Source organism: Apteryx mantelli, chromosome 7 (genome assembly GCF_036417845.1).
Source record: "Apteryx mantelli isolate bAptMan1 chromosome 7, bAptMan1.hap1, whole genome shotgun sequence".
Taxonomy (NCBI): domain Eukaryota; kingdom Metazoa; phylum Chordata; class Aves; order Apterygiformes; family Apterygidae; genus Apteryx; species Apteryx mantelli.
This window is the reverse complement of record NC_089984.1, coordinates 28794919-28810580: the sequence shown is the minus strand read 5'-3', so window position 1 is coordinate 28810580 and position 15662 is coordinate 28794919. Positions and strand designations below refer to the sequence as shown.

At 64.4% G+C, this 15662-nt stretch overlaps 3 protein-coding genes across 4 annotated transcripts; 2 read left to right on the top strand and 1 right to left on the bottom strand.

Annotated features, from left to right (window-relative positions):
• The first annotated feature begins 1434 nt into the window (after positions 1–1434).
• PGAM1 (phosphoglycerate mutase 1) lies at positions 1435–4918 on the top strand. The gene is made up of 4 exons (XM_067300125.1): positions 1435–1662; positions 2571–2845; positions 3544–3724; positions 3849–4918. Exons 1-4 carry the CDS (start codon positions 1524–1526, stop codon positions 4016–4018), a joined length of 765 nt encoding a protein of 254 aa, XP_067156226.1. The 5' UTR covers positions 1435–1523; the 3' UTR covers positions 4019–4918.
• Positions 4919–5243: 325 nt separating this feature from the next.
• Positions 5244–8128, bottom strand: EXOSC1 (exosome component 1). The gene is made up of 8 exons (XM_067299545.1): positions 8071–8128; positions 7536–7651; positions 7251–7325; positions 6808–6896; positions 6508–6541; positions 6262–6312; positions 6079–6163; positions 5244–5610 (listed from the first exon to the last, which is right to left on the bottom strand). The coding sequence occupies exons 1-8, from the start codon at positions 8099–8101 to the stop codon at positions 5504–5506; spliced, it is 588 nt and encodes a 195-aa protein (XP_067155646.1). The 5' UTR covers positions 8102–8128; the 3' UTR covers positions 5244–5503.
• A 3130-nt stretch (positions 8129–11258) lies between these two features.
• ZDHHC16 (zinc finger DHHC-type palmitoyltransferase 16) lies at positions 11259–15535 on the top strand. 2 transcript variants are annotated; one of them, XM_067300123.1, is made up of 10 exons: positions 11259–11772; positions 12024–12218; positions 12581–12669; positions 12925–12953; positions 13173–13306; positions 13582–13629; positions 14248–14333; positions 14676–14799; positions 14874–14944; positions 15342–15535. In XM_067300123.1, the coding sequence occupies exons 1-10, from the start codon at positions 11497–11499 to the stop codon at positions 15454–15456; spliced, it is 1167 nt and encodes a 388-aa protein (XP_067156224.1). In that variant the 5' UTR covers positions 11259–11496; the 3' UTR covers positions 15457–15535. The 2 variants fall into 2 exon arrangements, with proteins under 2 accessions (XP_067156224.1, XP_067156225.1); XM_067300124.1 differs by lacking the exon at positions 13582–13629.
• The last annotated feature ends 127 nt before the right edge of the window (positions 15536–15662 follow it).

Sequence of the window (15662 nt, the reverse complement as noted above, 5' to 3'; positions counted from 1 at the left end):
GGGGGCTGTGGTGGCATGTGCAAGCTCTGCCTGGTTTGCATGGGCTGGATACAGGGTGAACAAGACAGGACGGGCTTGCATCAGCTTGGGGGGCTGTTCAGCTTCCCAGACCCGAAGCAGGGCACAGCCTCTTGTTCTGATGCTTTTAGTGAAGGCCAAGATAAGGGAGGCCAAGGTAAGGAAGGCCTCTTCACCTGGCTTTGGGCACTGGGTCTTTCTGGACCCCAAAGGCCAGTGGCCCCGTGTCCTCTCAACGTGTACCCAGAGGAGCAGCTGGCATAGCAGTTCCTGCCACAGCCCAGCAGCATGGCTGCCTCTCCACCCAGCAAAGCCACAGGGACCTGGTCATTCGGGGTCTCTGTCCCCCTGGGCTCCAGCCTCCTCCTGGACGTGGGATGAGAAGCAGCAGTCCGGACCCCCTTCACTCCCTGTCTCTCACCCATTAGCCCCCACTCTCTTCCCAAAGCTGGAACAGGAGGGCCTTGCCACCAGGGGTTTTTACCACTTTTTTTGCTCTCCCCATTGCTCTGCTCCTGCCCTCTCCATCCCTGCCCTGGCTGCCAGGACCTCTGCAAGCCCCACATGCAGCACAAGATTTTCCACAAGGAGCTGCACAAGTACAAACAGAGAAGATGGTACCAGCGCAACATCCGCAAGAAGCTCCCAAGCAGAGCCTCGTGCATGCAGAGCCCACGGCTGGACCTGGGGTGCAGCCGGCCACCGCCAGTCAGCAGCGCCCGCCTGAGCCTGCAGGCAGCCGGGGGCAGCAGTGTGCGTAGAGCTGCTCCCGCCGCCCTGCCTGGCCACCTCGTGAGGGTGAGTCAGGCTGCGAGGCCGGGAGGCGGGAAGCTCCCTCTCCCTGCGCAGACTCGCTGCCGGCCCTGCCACGGGGGGAGCCGCCGAGGGGTGGGGTGGGGTGCGGTGCGGTGCGGGCAGGCATCCCTGCTTCCCCGCGCCGAGATCACGCCCCCGCCGCTCTTCTCCCCATCTCGCAAGCGCCTTAGAGAGCAGCGTGGCTCACGCCAGCCCTGAGTCATCGCCACGAGGTCCCCAGCGCCTGGGCCTGCCGCTCCCTCTGCTGCCCGTCCTCCCGCCCCCCGCCGGCGCTGGCTTTCGCCCTGCCCCGGGCATTTGCCCGCAGCAAGGGCAGGCGGGCAGCAGCATTGTGCGGGCGCCGCTACTCTGCGCACTATGGTAGTTGGTGCGCCGCGCTGCCCGGCATTACGGCGGCGGCGACGTCACGGCCGCCGAAGGTCGCGCCGCCCTTCGCGGGCTCGCCATGCGCTACGTGCTCCTTCGGCGGCCGCCGCCGCGCGCAGGCGCGCCCTCACCCGGCGGCGGGGGGGGCTGCCCAGCGCCGCGCCCGTTGGCCGCCACGGCGGCGCGCGGGCGCGCATGCGCGGGCCGCGGCGGGGCGGGCCGCGGCGCGGAGCGGGGCCCCCAGTTGCGCGCGGCGGCGGGAGCGAGCGGAGCGCGTGAGGCGAGCGGAGCGCCCTGAGCCCAACGGTCCTAACGGTCCCGCCATGGCCGCCTACCGCCTCGTGCTCGTCCGCCACGGCGAGAGCGCCTGGAACCTAGAGAACCGCTTCAGCGGCTGGTACGACGCCGACCTCAGCCCCGCCGGCCAGCAAGAGGCTCAGCGCGGCGGCGAGGCCCTCCGAGGTACGGGCGCCGGGGGGCGGCAGCCGCCCCGGGTGGTGAAGCGGGGCCGGGCGGTGAGTCACCGCCCCCCCACCCCGCCGGGCCGCGCCGCGCCGCTCGTCCTGGTACCGGCGGGGTCGGCGGGGCCGGGGGGGGGGGGGTGCTCGCGCGGGGCCGGTGCCCCGGGCACTGGGGGCGGCGGGGAGCGGGAGGATGGGAGCCCTTGGCGCCGGCCCCGTGCGAGGCGCGCCGGGTCCGGGCGACACCGGCTCTCGGCGGAGCCGGCTCCTGCGCTGTCGCTGCGGGAGGTGCTGGTAGACCCCCGCGGAGGTGGCGAGCGCTGACCTGTGCCCGCTCCTGCCCCTGGCGCCCGCAGCACCCCCTGCGCGCCCCCGGCCCTGGGGTTCGCCAGGCGCTGGGGCGGAAGGCCCTGGCTGTCTGTACCGTCAGCCCTCCGGTTACGTAAGCGCCATGTCCATCCACTCCAGCAAGCCGCTGCGTGCGACTGGCAGGCGCAGCTCATCCGCGTGGCGGGGCGCACGTGGCGTGGGGCTGCGGAGCTGCACTGGCGGCACGAGCGGGGAGCCTCATCCTCCAGAGCTAGTGGCTTGATGTGCACCTTTCTGCGGTGATGGCGCAAGTCATGGGCTCTTCCATCAAATGTACTTCAGCTTTTTCCTCTGACTAGGGATGCTTCCAGGTCATAGAGAAAAAGGACCAGGAGGTTTCCAGAGCTTGCTCGCTGCAGTTGAATGCAAAGGGCACTGGCTGCACATGGAGTAGCGAGTTGGATGACTGAAACAACAGTTCAGCTTTGAAAGCAGGAAGGGCAAAAGTGTTGGCCTGGTGCCTGGATGTGAGATGCTCTTTTTTCCTGCCTTTGCTCTGTGGTGTTGCACGCTGATGTCTGTGGCTCTGATCTCTTTCAGATGCTGGCTATGAATTCGACATCTGCTTCACCTCCGTGCAGAAACGGGCGATCCGCACCCTCTGGACCATTCTGGATGCCATTGACCAGATGTGGCTGCCTGTGGTCCGGACCTGGCGCCTCAATGAGAGGCACTACGGAGGGCTCACTGGCCTCAACAAGGCTGAGACAGCTGCTAAGCATGGAGAGGCCCAGGTGAAGATCTGGAGACGCTCATATGACATCCCCCCACCTCCCATGCAGCCAGATCACCCCTTCTACAGCACCATCAGCAAGGTAAGGCATGTTTTTCCAGGCTGCTGTCTCCTTTCCCTGGCCTAGGAGCCTCTGGGCTAAAAGCAACCTGGAGAGTACTCAGAGCCCTGTGGCTGGCCCTCTTTTTCTCAGGGAGGCAGCTGCCAGTGCTGGATCTGGCTGCCTTTGTGGGGCATTCTTGGTGTACTGTCCTCTGTTCCTCTACCTCTGTGGTGGTGTCTGTGATTGTAGTGTGTGGTGCTGTGTGGTGTTGAGCTCGGTTCACCCTGCGCTGTCCCTGAGGAGATTGAACCCCTGGGCGTTGCACAGACTGATTCAAGGGGATTCATGTTAATCATTAGTCCCATGACCAATACTTGGATGTTTGCTGTGGATAAAGAGACTAGAGTGTGTGAAGCGCTGTCTTATCTAGGCAGGGATGATAGCCCAGACGCTAGCTGAGTGTAATCTCAAGGTTTACCTCAAAGGCATTTCCTAGCCTGCAGTGGCCTTGTCCTGTTTGCTGTCTAGTTACACCAGCAGTGACACTGACAGTGTGTAGCTGCAAGCCCAGCTTTGCTTATACATAGGTCCTTGGGCAGAGTGCTAGTAAGTGAAGGCCCTGATATCACCTTCCCCAGCTGTTCTACCAGCTGCTCCTGCCTCTGAACCCCTGGCTGATCGATGCACAGCGGTGGCCAGGGGTTTGGGCTGCTGTGTGATAGTGGCTCTTTCTGCAGGACCGTCGCTATGCTGACCTGACAGAGGACCAGTTGCCAACATGTGAGAGCCTGAAGGACACCATTGCCCGGGCCCTGCCCTTCTGGAATGAAGAAATAGTCCCACAGATCAAAGAGGGCAAGCGAGTCCTTATTGCTGCCCATGGCAACAGCTTGCGTGGGATCGTCAAGCACCTGGAAGGTATGTCAGCCCTGCGTGGGGCTCCCCGCTGCTCCAGCCCTGCCCCAGGGCGGTGTGAGCGTGGCCTGTGGCTGTGCTTGGTCTGGGGAGGGTTCCCTGTGAGTGACTCTGCCTCTCTTCGTAGGCTTGTCGGAAGAGGCCATCATGGAGCTGAACCTGCCCACTGGGATCCCTATTGTCTATGAGCTGGACAAGAACCTGAAACCCATCAAGCCCATGCAGTTCCTGGGGGATGAGGAGACAGTGCGCAAAGCCATGGAGGCTGTCGCTGCTCAGGGCAAGGCCAAGAAGTGAGGGTAGATGCGCAGGCTAGCAAGTAGTAGATGAGTTCCCTTCCCTCCCCGACCCATCTGTGCACACACCCCACAGCCGTAGGAACTTGGAGCTGCAGAGCTGGAGCGGGGAGCAGCTCCCCGGGACTAGGCCCATTCCTTCTGGACCAGGCTCCCCTCTGCAGACAGCCTGGAAGCCCACGGTCTGGGGACTGTGTGCAAGGAGGTCTGGTGCGAAAGGGAGCCCTGACCTCTGCCAGGCAGTAGCTGCACACATCTCCGCATTGCGAGATCCCAGCCCTCAGGCCTCTGTCTGCAGGGGGTGCTCCAAGCATTCCCTCCTCATGCCTGGCTCCTCTTGTGCTTTGCTTCCCCGGCAGCTCTTGTCACTCAATTACTGTAGTTCTGTTGCTTGATTTAGTCATTCCAGGAGCACAACAGGAGCAGTGGTGTGAGTGCAGCACAACCAGTGACCAAGATGGGTGTCCTCTCCCATCATGGGTGTGCCAGCACAGGGACCAGGATGTTTATATGCTGAAAGGGTTGTATTTTGGTGCATGACCCACTCTGCTCCTGTGTGTGGTACAGCACCCAACAGTAGTACCTGTGACTTTGGACCTAGCTCTACCAGCTAATGCTTTAACTTATTGCCTTTGGGACAAGGGCGAGGGAGGAAGTGTGTTGTCTGGAGGTTTGTATCTGCCATGAACTTCCCCACAGCCAAAGCCAATCCTAGTCCTGCTGCCTCATGTTGGTGAAGCAGATGCTGTTGTGCCCCATCCCACATGCGTGTACTTGGCACTGTCACTGTGGCCTCCACCCTCTGCTGGCGTAGTGAGCCTGGGTTTGCACTGGGTCAGTGTAACTGTCCAACAATAGCAGCTGTCTTGTTCCAGTTCAATAAAGGAGTGATATGCAATAACGAGGTGTCAGTGCTTTCCTGTTGCGGCTTGCCACGTGGGGCTCCCTGCCTTGCCCAGCACTTCCCTTAGCCTCTTGTCTGGTGTGGAGCTAGCACTCCACAGCCTCAAAGCCAGAGCTCCCCGCTGTTAGTCCTCATTGCAGCAAAGCTGCTCGGCCCTCCCCTGCCCCAGCAGTGGGCTGGGAACAGATGCTCCCTTGCGCCTGCACTGCTGGGGGCTGTCATCCCCTCCAACAGCTCCACTGCTGCTCTACAAGGGTCAGACCGGCTGGCTAGGGGCAGCTGGAGCAACTCTTCCAGGCAGTGACTGAGCAGAGCAGAAAGCTCTTGGAAAATATTTATTATGCACAGCACAAATGTAAAATCCATCCTGGGAGTGAGGGCCTGGCTGGCTGTTCCAGCCTCTGGCAGGTGTGGAGCTGTATGTAGGGGGCTCAAATCCAGTGGCTGCTTGGGCCACACAGACCCCCCGACAGCAGCCCCTGCGCGATGGTTGTTAGCAGGGGTCAGTGCAGGCTCCATGGGGTGGGAGCCAGCTGCTGCCAGCCAGCGCCAAGCTGTGCCCCGGTGGGGCTGGCGGGGCTGCTAGGTCTGCAGGAACTCAGGCTGCACACGGGCCACCTTGCGGAAGTCCTTGGTGTGCGTCCGGGGGCACTGCATCTCGCACCAGCTGATGGGCACCATCTGCGCCCCTAGGAGATGCGACGAGTCAGTTGCTCCGGTGCTGCCATCTCCCTGTGCCGTAGGGCTGCACCTCCCGCCACGCGGCGTCCTCCCAGCACGCGGCGTCTGGGTCAGGCCCCTCTGCCTGCCCCAGGGACCCTCCACCAGCCCTGCTGCCCAGCAAGCTGAGGGGGCCGTGCGGGTACGTGCCCCGAAGGCACAGCTCTGGCCTCCCAGCTTTATGCAGGCAACAAAACCCCTTTCTGCTCCTGCTGTGTGACCCCCCACCCATCTCTGCTAATGGCCAGCACAGACCTTCGCTTGTATTCCTCGTTTCCAACAGCCCACATCCCTCCTCCCAGGGCCCTCGGGACCCATGCAGTTCAGCAGCGCAGGGAAGGGAGGAGAGTGCTTCTGCTCTCGGAGCTGCAACAGCAGCTCCTCACGTGGGGGTGAGGCAGAGCGGGCCGAGCCTGGGCCCCGCTGCCTGTTCCTACCTGCCTCACTGCGAGCCACCACCACGCCCAGCTCGTTCTCCGCTGTGCTCAGCAGGTAGTTGGACTGCGCGTCCCCCAGGGAGATCTGGTTAGAAACAGGTTAAGGGAAAGGCCTCCGTGCAGGGACTCGAGTGCAAGCCCTCTCCCCCGCGCAGGCCCTCCTGGTGCGAGCGGAAAGGATACGACTTTGGCCAGGACTATGTCGCCAGGGCGGAAGCTCTTGTAAACTTCTACCTGCACGGGCAAGAGGAGACACAAACACAGAGCACGCAGGAAAGCCTGTCAGCGGGGGTATGGCAGGGCAGGCACAGCAGCTGTCCCATGGCTGGGGCAGGGCAAGTGCCACCCTGCCAACGGAAAGGCGTAGAGGAGCCCAGGTGCGCGCCAGGGGTGCTGTGGTAGCCCAGAAACTGGCAGCACCTCACTGACCTTGTCTTTCTCTGTGGCTCGAATATCTTCTCTCCTAGAAGAGGAGACAGAGGGATCTGAGCACCAGAGTGAGCAGACGGGACTCTTCACTGCACCGCAGGAGTTTCCCCAGCCTCCGTGAACGCCCACCAGGGCTTGCTGGGCATCCCGCCGGCACTCAGGGCAGAGCTCCTGCCAAGGGCTTCGCCCAGCTGACGGGAACCAGAGCCCAGGCAAGGTGGTGCAGAAAACCCTTCTGCTCACGTTGAGGACTGGGCATTTGGGCACTCGGCCTTGCTGGGAACACAGCCCTTTCCCTACCGTATGGTCCCCCGGAAGGTGGACTTCAGTGGTGTGGAGCCGATATACAGGATGTGCACCTTGGCAAAGCGGGAGTTAATGCTGCAGACCTGCCAGGAGCAAGAGCCGGGAATCAGCGCCAACCTAAGCATGGTCTGACCCCAGCGCACCTTCCCCAGACACGCATGCACCAGGCAGGGATACGGCAGGGCTCCTGCTGCCCATGGCTGTACACGAGGAGCTAATGTCCCAGGCTCTGCGTGCCCAAAGGAGTTGCAGAGGAGTGCGATAACCAACAGCAAGCCAGGAGGAAAATGGCACTTGTGCACCTGAAGAAGGGGAGCCTCCGCAAGCCGTGGGCAGCAAAGTTTGCCAGGTCTGTCACTGCCAGGCTGGCATCTCCCTCCTGCACCCCAAGGGCCCTCCTCCACAGAGCACAGTCCTGCACGCACTCCAGCGCCTACCTTGCACGTCACGACGGCCCCCACGTCAGGCAGGAGCTGGGACTCAGCATCCCTCACCACAGACACAACAGGCAGCTGCGTGGGAGCAGAGGCGAGGGTTAGCTCAGTGCACGAGGCACAGCTTACGCACGTGGTCGTGCCGGACCATGCTCAGAGCAGGCACTGGCGGGACACAGTCAGAGCCCAGCTGCCAAGAACAAGCAGTGGGCTGGGAAAGGGCCACACAGCCGCTGCGCCCAGCGGCCTGCTCTAGGGAAGGACGATGTGTGCCACAGCCACACTCACCCCGCTCTCCTCGTTCCTCTTCTCCAGGCAGCCGGCCAGCGATGCGAAGATGAAGCCGTGCCGCGTGTAAGTCCCGCTGCCGGCGCTGGCTTCCCCGGTGCTGCACAGCCGCTCGCCTGCGGGACGCGTGCACAGACTGAGACCGGCACCAGCCCTGCGCGAGGGCAGACGCTGCTGGTGCTGCTCCCAGGGACCCCATGCTCCGCGCACAGGCCCCTCTCCTTGCCCCGGTCCCTTCCCGTACCCCCCCCCGCTACCCTCCTTCCAGGCCTGCCCCGTCCCGCCCCCCGGGGACCCCCCCGGGCCTGCCCCGTCCCGTCCCGTCCCGTCCCCGGGGGCTCGTCCCCTCTCCAGACCGGTCCCCTCCCGTACCCCCCCCGCTACCCTCCTCCCGGGCCTGCCCCGTCCCGCCCCCGGGGGACCCCCCCCGAGCCTGCCCCCTCGCGCACCCCGCGGCGCCCCCCACCACCTCCTTCCCGGCCGGCCCCTCCCCGGGCCCCGCGGCGGGGCGGGCGGGCCGGAGCCCTGCACTCACCGGGGACGCAGTAGCGAGCTGGAGGCGCCATGCTTGCTACCCGGAGTGCCCTCGCAGAAAGCCCTCACCCTATTGGTGCCCGGCAGCAAGGCCCCGCCGTAAGCGGCGCCACTATTGGCTCGCCCCGGCCCGGCCAGGAGGGCGGGCGCGCTGCCTGATGGGGGTTGTAGTCCGGCGCCCGCCGAGCGGCGCTTCCCGGCAGGCCCCGCGCGGCCGGCGCGCAGGCGCAGTGCGCGGGGCGGCGGGAGCTCCCCGTGGGGCCGAGGGCGGCGGGCCGCCGGGCATGGAGGCGGCGGGCGGCGGGGCCGCAGGTCGGGGGCTGCCGGCACGGGGTTTGGGGGCGTCAGGGGCCGGGCATCACTGAGGGATGCCATGGGCCTGGAGCGGGGCTGGGTGCTGTGGGGCTGGGAGTGAATGGGTGGGATGCCATGGGCCTGAAGGGGCTGAGTGCTGTGGGGCAGGGGGGGCTGTGGGGCTGGGAGTCAGTGGGGGACGCTATGGGCCTGGAGGGGCTGGGTGCTGTGGGGCTGGGAATGAATGGGAGATGCTATGGGCCTGGAAGGGCTGGTTGCTGTGGGGCTGGGAGTGAATAGGGGGGTGCCATGGGCCTGGAGGGGCTGGGTGCTGTGGGGCTGGGGGTGCTGTGGGGCTGGGAGTGAATAGGGGGATGCTATGGGCCTGGAAGGGCTGGGTGCTGTGGGGCTGGGAGTGAATGGGAGATGCTATGGGCCTGGAAGGGCTGGGTGCTGTGGGGCTGGGGGTGCTGTGGGGCTGGGAGTGAATGGGGGGATGCCATGGGCCTGGAGGGACCGGGTGGGTGTGGGGAGCCTGGGTGTTTCGGGGCCACGGGAGTGGGGCTGCGGGCTGCGTGCCATTGGCATGGGCAGCCTTTGTGTTACATTGCTGGGTGCTGAAGGAGGGTGACCTGGAGCTGGAGGCTGTGGGGCTGGGTGCTACTGGAATGGGGGAGCTGGGGGGCTGACAGAGGGTGCCGCAGGCCGGGGCACTGCGAGGCTGTAGCCCTGCCGGTTTTGTGGGCCTGGCCATGTAGCTGGGGTAGGGCCATCCCTAAAGCGCTCCCCGCCTCTTGCTGTTTGGGTGCCTGTGGTGCCCAGCTTGGCCATGCTGGTGGTTGCTGCTGCTGCCCCTTCCCCACCGGGGAGATGACCCAGCTCGGTGGCTTGGCTGCTCGGGGCCATGGGCACGGCGAGGGCTGGAGCCCCGGGGTCAGCGTGGGCCTGGGGTGCTGCACAGCTCTGCCAGGGCCTCGCCATTGCTGGTTGTGCCGCTGGCTGCAGCGGGGAGCCCCGGGGCAGAGGGTTCCTGCCCCGTCCCTGGGCAGCTTGGGCTCGCTGCCTCCCGTGTGGCCCCCAGCTCAGCAGCCACCGTCTGCCAAAGGCGAGGTGATCTCCTTAGTCAGAGCCTGGCAGCCTGGGGGCAGCCAGCTTGGCAGCTGTATATGCTGCGTGTTCGGAGGGGAGGGTGAGCTCCAAGACCTGCCCCTGGCTGCAGCCTTTTATTCTCTTAGGCTAAGAAGATGGGGACAGATGCCACCCAAAGGCTGTGCAGGATGAAAGTGCTAATCCATTTCTCTTCTAATATGTTTCAGAGGAAAACTCTCGGCAGAGCCCAGGGGAAATGTAGGGCAGGGGGTGGCACTGGGGTTTGCTCATCCCACCTCCCTGTTATCAGAGTGCAGGAGGAGTAGGAGCCTGGGGAGGAGTCCTGAAAATGGACTGGGGTGGGTTGCTGGGTCTGGTGGATCTTGCACCTGATGTCTGGCTGTTCCCAGCCTTAGGGTCAGCTCCACACTCATCTGGACAGGGCAGAGGGGAGCCCCTGGCTCTTTTGGACAGCCCATCTGGATGTTGCAGCTCCTGACCTTACCCTCTCTGCTGCTCCCCAGGGACTGTCCCTCGCCGGTTCCTTCCGGCGTGACAGTGGGTATCGCAGCACAGGGAGCTGGTCCCCGCTGGACAGGCTCTGCTGCACGTGGCACTGCCCTGCTCCCTCTGGCCAGCGTGGCTCCCCTGTGGGTTGGGAGCCAGGACGTCCTGGGCTCTGCAGCTCGGGCACGGAGCGATGCTGGGCCCAGCAGCTCTGCTGCCTCACGGGTCCCATCGTCATGCTGCTTTAGCTGCAGCAGGGATGTGGCTGGGTGTTCCCAGTATAAGGGAGTGGAGGTGTTTGGGGGACGGGGGGGAGCAGCAGGCTGGAGCTGGGCGAATGCTGCTTCAGACCTGGCTCGGCTGCCTTGTGTGCCCTGAGTCCTGCCTGCTGAGGGGCAGCTCTGCGCCTGCCTCGCCTGGGGCCGGTGGGGAGCTGCAAACGGCAGCTGAGAGAGATGTAGGGCAGTTTTGGGGGCCGGGGTGGCTTGGGAGCTGTCGTGAGTCGTGTGGGGGACAGGCTCCGTGGCAGCATGTGGCACTGCCGCCTGGCACTGTGCCGGGGCAAGCGCCTGGCCCAGGCTCGCAGCGTGCCTTGGCAGGACCCCGGGGTGGCCTCGCTCCTGGTTAATATTGATGGGCTGCGCCTGCACGGAGGCCTCGGGGCCCTGACCCAGCAGATCGTTTGCCTCGCTGCTGGGCCAGCTCGGGTTCCTCCGCACTCCCAGCGCGGCTCCCAGGTGGGATGAGGGGCTCAGCAGGCAGGTGAGCGCTTGGCCGTGAGGGTCCCTTTTCCTGCACAGCATCACCTCTGCCTGCGGCTTCCCGGGGTCAGCCCAGCCTCTCCTTTGCTGTCGCGTGGGGTTGTCTGAGGCGAAACCGGGAAGGGGGAAGTTTGGGGTCTCCTGGAGTGGGGCCGTAAGGTGGGGAGTGTCTCGAGGCTTGGTCCAGAGGTTGAGGCAAAGGGGAGCAGCGTCCAGGCCCTGCCCTCTGGGGGTGGTGGGGTAATCCTGGCGTGGGTCCTCTGCACATGTCTTCTGAGGACTCCCCCAGTCCCGAACTGGGCGGGAGGGACTGGACCTGGGATTATCCCTGGTCTCTGAGCATCCTTGGTGAGCCCCTGCCCTGGAACTGGCCCAGCATCCTGAACGCTTGCGCCTTCTCTGGTTTCCTCTGAGTCAGTCTCTCCGTCTCGCTGTCCCGGCCCCCTCTCTTCTGGGAAAGACGAGATGGGACCGGAGAACGTCTGCGCCCAGTCGTGGAGGGCTGAGGGACCTGTGTCCCCTGCTGCAGCCCCACAGCCTCCGGGAGTGTGGGCACAGCTCCCCCCGCTCCTGCTCTGCATCCTTGTGTGGGACGGAGGAGAGGTCCAGGCCTTGCTGTGCATGCAGGTGTCTAGCAGGGGCAGTGCAGGGAGCTGGGGTGTCGCTCAGGGCTGCGTGAGCGGCATCAGCACTTCCAGGAGGGCAGAGCCTCGCTGAGGAGCCCCCAGCCCTCGCTGAGGGACGGCGAGGTGCCTGGGCAGCGGGGTGGCCTGCCCATGCTGAGCGTCTCTCCTCGCAGGTGCGGCGTGGCAGGGATGAGGAGCCGGCAGCGGATGTTCGCAGCGGTGATGCGCCTGCTCCTCAAATGCCTGCGGCTGGGCCGGCGGCGGCGGTTTAAGCTGGTGCGGCAAGTGGAGCAGCTGTGGCACTACGGGCGCCTCTGCCTCCGCTCCCTGCTCTACAACTCCTTCACCAACAGCGACGTGGTGCTTGACTCCCTCTTCGAGCCTGTCTACTGGTTGGTGGACCACGTCACCCGTTGGTTTGGTGTGGTGAGTACCCCCAATGGGGAGGGGTGCACCCGGCTTGGGGGCCTGGGGCAGGTGTGCTCCTGGGGCAATTGAATCTCACCCCTGCAGGGCCTGAACTGGCTGCCCGTGCTGGGCTTGATGTGTGCTATGCTCAGCTGGAGGGAGTGGGGGCTTTGGTGTGTGGTTCAGCTCGTTTTCCTATGCCCATATCCTGCCCCGGCAGAATGGGGCAGCTGCTGCGTGCTCCTGTGACCCAGTTCCCTTTCCTGTAGGTGTTTGTGGCACTGGTGATTGGGCTGACGAGCTCCATAGTGGCCATTGTGTACATCTGCCTGCTGCCCCTCATCCTGCAGACCTACACGCCTGCCTGGATCTGCTGGCACCTTGCCTACGGGCACTGGAACCTCCTCATGATTGTCTTCCACTACTACATGGCCATCACCACCTCACCTGGGTACCCACCACAGGTGAGGCCAGGCCTGGGCACCAGTTGGCAGCCCAGCCTCTCCCAGGAGCAGGACCGCCCCAGCTGTAGGGGAAGCTCTGAGCTGCTCCCCAGTTTGTGCTGCAGACGACTGCTGGGACCAACCAGACCACCCTGGGGGTGTCTTTGCGGGAGGCCTCCACCAGGCTGGGGTGGCTGGGACTGGGCAGCACTGGGAGGGTGGGTAACGGAGGAGTTGGGGGGAGCAGGTAGTGGGTTGTCCCCAGCTTGTTTGGGGCTGGCTTGGAGTCACAAGGGAGGTGAGGAACATGGGACAGAGAAGTGCTGGAAGAAGGGGACAGTGTGGGGCCTGGGGACACTGACCCTCTTCTGACCCGTATGCAGGCCAAGGACGATCTCACCGGTGTCTCCATCTGCAGGAAATGCATTGCTCCCAAGCCGGCTCGCACCCATCACTGCAGCATCTGCAACAGGTAGGGTCCCTCGTCCTGCCCCACTGCCACCTGCACCAGGTAGTGCCCACGCCAGGCCGCTGTGCCCACGCTGCTTGGGGCAGCCTCTGGGACGCCTCTCTTCCCCCCTCATGCAATGCTGCAGGAGCTGGGCCCCTTCCCCCCCGCTGGCTTCGTGCCTTGTCTCCGGTGCTGGGAGGGCCAGCTGCCTGCCCCCTCGCCGACAGCGGGTGCTTGCACTGCCACTGACACTTGTGCTGCTCTCCTCCCTCCCAGGTGCGTGCTGAAGATGGACCACCACTGCCGTATCCTTCTGCAGTACTAACCCACTGCACTCTCCTGGGGGAACCGGCTCTGCTTCCTCCTCTTCTCCCTGCCCTGCTCCTCTCCTGAGTCGCCCGGCCCACGGAAGGGTGCTAGGAGCCAGGCTGGGCTGATGGGCTGGGAAGGGCCACCCTTGTCCCTGTGGGGTGGGTTCGCACCCGTGGCCTGTCACAGTTACACACCTTTAACCCCAGAGGCAGCCTGGCTGAACAACTGCGTGGGGCACTTCAACCATCGCTACTTCTTCTCCTTCTGCCTATTCATGACCATGGGCTGCATCTACTGCAGCATCAGCGGCTGGGACATGTTCCGGGATGCCTATGCAGCCATCGAGGTGAGCAGGGCAGGCCCAGAGCTGCCCTCGCTGTCGTGCCGCGGCCTGTTGTGGGAGAGGAAGTGCTAGCGCGCGCAGAGGCTGCCTGGGCTCCCTGGGCTGAGCTTGCAGAACGGGGCTGGATCAGCCCTAACCTCTTAGTGACTTTGTTTCCCCTCTCCCACCTCCTGTGGGGCCCCCAGCTGCCCCGGTCCTGCAGGCTGCAGGGGAGTGAGCGGGAAGGGCCTTCTCCTCCGAGACATGTAACTGGTGCCCTGTGTTTTCCATCCCCCTAGAGAATGAAACTGCTTGAGAAGGAGAGACTGCAGGTGGCTGCCAACCAGGTGGGACATCCCTGCTCCCCAGCTGCTCCAGGCAGCACGGAGCAGAGCTGCCCTGCAGCTCCCTGCAGGCTGGGTCCCTGCTCTGGGTCCTGCTCTCGAGGCGTAGCCCTTGGCAGGAACAAACCAGTGCCCATGCTCGTCTCATGGGTCAAGAGAGCTGGGGCTGGCTGGGCAGCTCTGCTACGGGCACTGCCTCCAGCAGTTTGGGGCTGCTTCTCTGTGTACAAGTTTCCAGCAGCTTTGGCTGGAGGCAGCAGTGGCCTTGGGGCCAGGCAGCTGCCCTGCCCTCCTGGGGTGAGCTGCGCAGCAGTGTGTACACATCTCAGCCTGAGCATCATCCGCTGTGCGGTGCGGTGTCCTGGCCAGCCCCGTGGCTGCTCCCTGTCCCCTTACCTCCAACCTGCTGCTTCTCACTCATCTGCTGGCTGTCAGGTGGTGTCCGTCTGTCTCATGGCTGTCCCAGGCTGCCTTGCCATCACCCCGGCTGTTGTGTTGGTTCTGGTCCCAGCCCTTTCTGGCCGCCTGATCCCTGCATTAGTCACAGGTGCAGCAGTCCCCTGACCTGGCCCTTGAGCTACGGAGCAGTTTGTGTAATCCACGCCTGTCCTTTTTTCGCAGACGTACTACCAGACCCCACCACCTACCTTCACCTTCCGCCAGCGGGCTTTCCACAAGAGCGTAGTCTACCTCTGGGTCCTGTGCAGGTAACGGCACGCAGGGGCTAGGAGCAAGGGCAGTGTGGGAAGCAGAGCGAGGCACGCAGCCTGCTGCAGCCCTGCACTGCGCTGGGAGATCGGTTCCACTCTGCCTTCCCCTGGGCTGGGCTGACTGTGTCTGGCACGGACGCCTCCCTGCCCTGCCGGCTCTGGGGCCACGGCGGAGCAGGAGAGACTTCAGCTCCCTGTCACACAGGATTAGACCAACCAGAGCACCTATGCTGCGGTGGGTGCAGGCTGGCCCCTTACACGAGGAGGCAGGCTCAGCCCCCCGCACCTGCCACACCAGGGCAGGCCTGCATGTGACCTGCTGTCCCTTGCTGTCCCCAGCTCGGTTGCGTTGGCCCTGGGTGCCCTCACGCTGTGGCACGCTGCCCTCATCACCCGTGGGGAAACCAGCATTGAGAGGCACATCAACAAAAAGGAGAGGCAGAGGTTGCAGAAGAAAGGCAAGGTGAGCGCAGCGTCCAGAGCAGGCGGGCTGCCTGGGGCAGAGCCAGACTCGAGGCGTGTCTCTCTGGCCCGCAGGTGTTCAGGAACCCCTACAGTTACGGCAGCTGGAATAACTGGAAGGTATTCTTGGGAGTGGACGTGCCAAGGTAAAGCCCTGGGGAAGCCCCTCTCTGGGAAGGGCAGTAGTGTGTGTGGGGTGCCAGGCCACCCTAGTTCTCTGCAGGACAGTGAGTATCTCATGCTATGCACTACTCCCAGCTGGCCTTGCAAAGGACCCAGGCCAGCACTCAGCTGCCCTGTGGCTCCTAAGCCCTGCCCAGGGAGAACTTCTGGCCTAGCTGGTACCCCTTTCACCCACTCATGCAGGCTGCAGGGCAGTGGGTACCCAAGGGGGCCCCCAGCCGAGGAGCTCAGCCTTCTTGGCAGCTCAGGGACGTGGGCTCACCCCCCTCACTGATCTTGAGGGTCCTGCCCAGCTCCTGCAGAGCTGTGAAGCACCAAGACTTGAGCTTTTTGCTGCAGGCTTCGCCTCTCTCCTCACAGACACTGGCTCACCCGGGTCCTGCTGCCCTCTCCTCACCTGCCCCATGGAACAGGCCTGAGCTGGGACCTCCCTCCCTGCGTGACGGAGCAGCGTGCACCGCTCCTGGCCATCTGAGGCATGAGGCCTGGGTGCTGCAGTCATCCTTGCCCTGCAGGCAGGGAAGCACAAGACCACCGCTGTCATCCTGTTTGGCCCAAGCACCTGGCTGAAGGCAGGTGCTGGCACGTGCTGCCAGCTGGAGCCAGAGCCACTGGGAACTCTTTGGACAGTGCTGATGCCTGAACGCTTGCTCTTGTGGCTCCTTGGTGGCTGCAGGCAGC

Excerpts from the sequence above, each read along its gene's own strand:
- ZDHHC16 (XM_067300123.1), top strand. The coding sequence starts at position 11,497 with ATGCTGAGCGTCTCTCCTCGCAGGTGCGGCGTGGCAGGGATGAGGAGC. Across the intron at positions 11,773-12,023 it reads TCACCCGTTGGTTTGGTGTG|GTGTTTGTGGCACTGGTGAT; the intron begins GTGAGTACCCCC and ends CCTTTCCTGTAG. Across the intron at positions 12,670-12,924 it reads CACTGCAGCATCTGCAACAG|GTGCGTGCTGAAGATGGACC; the intron begins GTAGGGTCCCTC and ends CCTCCCTCCCAG.
- EXOSC1 (XM_067299545.1), bottom strand. The coding sequence starts at position 8,101 with ATGGCGCCTCCAGCTCGCTACTGCGTCCCCG. Across the intron at positions 6,897-7,250 it reads GGGCCGTCGTGACGTGCAAG|GTCTGCAGCATTAACTCCCG; the intron begins GTAGGCGCTGGA and ends TGCTCCTGGCAG. Across the intron at positions 6,164-6,261 it reads ACATAGTCCTGGCCAAAGTC|ATCTCCCTGGGGGACGCGCA; the intron begins GTATCCTTTCCG and ends GTTTCTAACCAG.
- PGAM1 (XM_067300125.1), top strand. The coding sequence starts at position 1,524 with ATGGCCGCCTACCGCCTCGTGCTCGTCCGCCACGGCGAGAGCGCCTGG. Across the intron at positions 1,663-2,570 it reads CGGCGGCGAGGCCCTCCGAG|ATGCTGGCTATGAATTCGAC; the intron begins GTACGGGCGCCG and ends GATCTCTTTCAG. Across the intron at positions 3,725-3,848 it reads GATCGTCAAGCACCTGGAAG|GCTTGTCGGAAGAGGCCATC; the intron begins GTATGTCAGCCC and ends CTCTCTTCGTAG.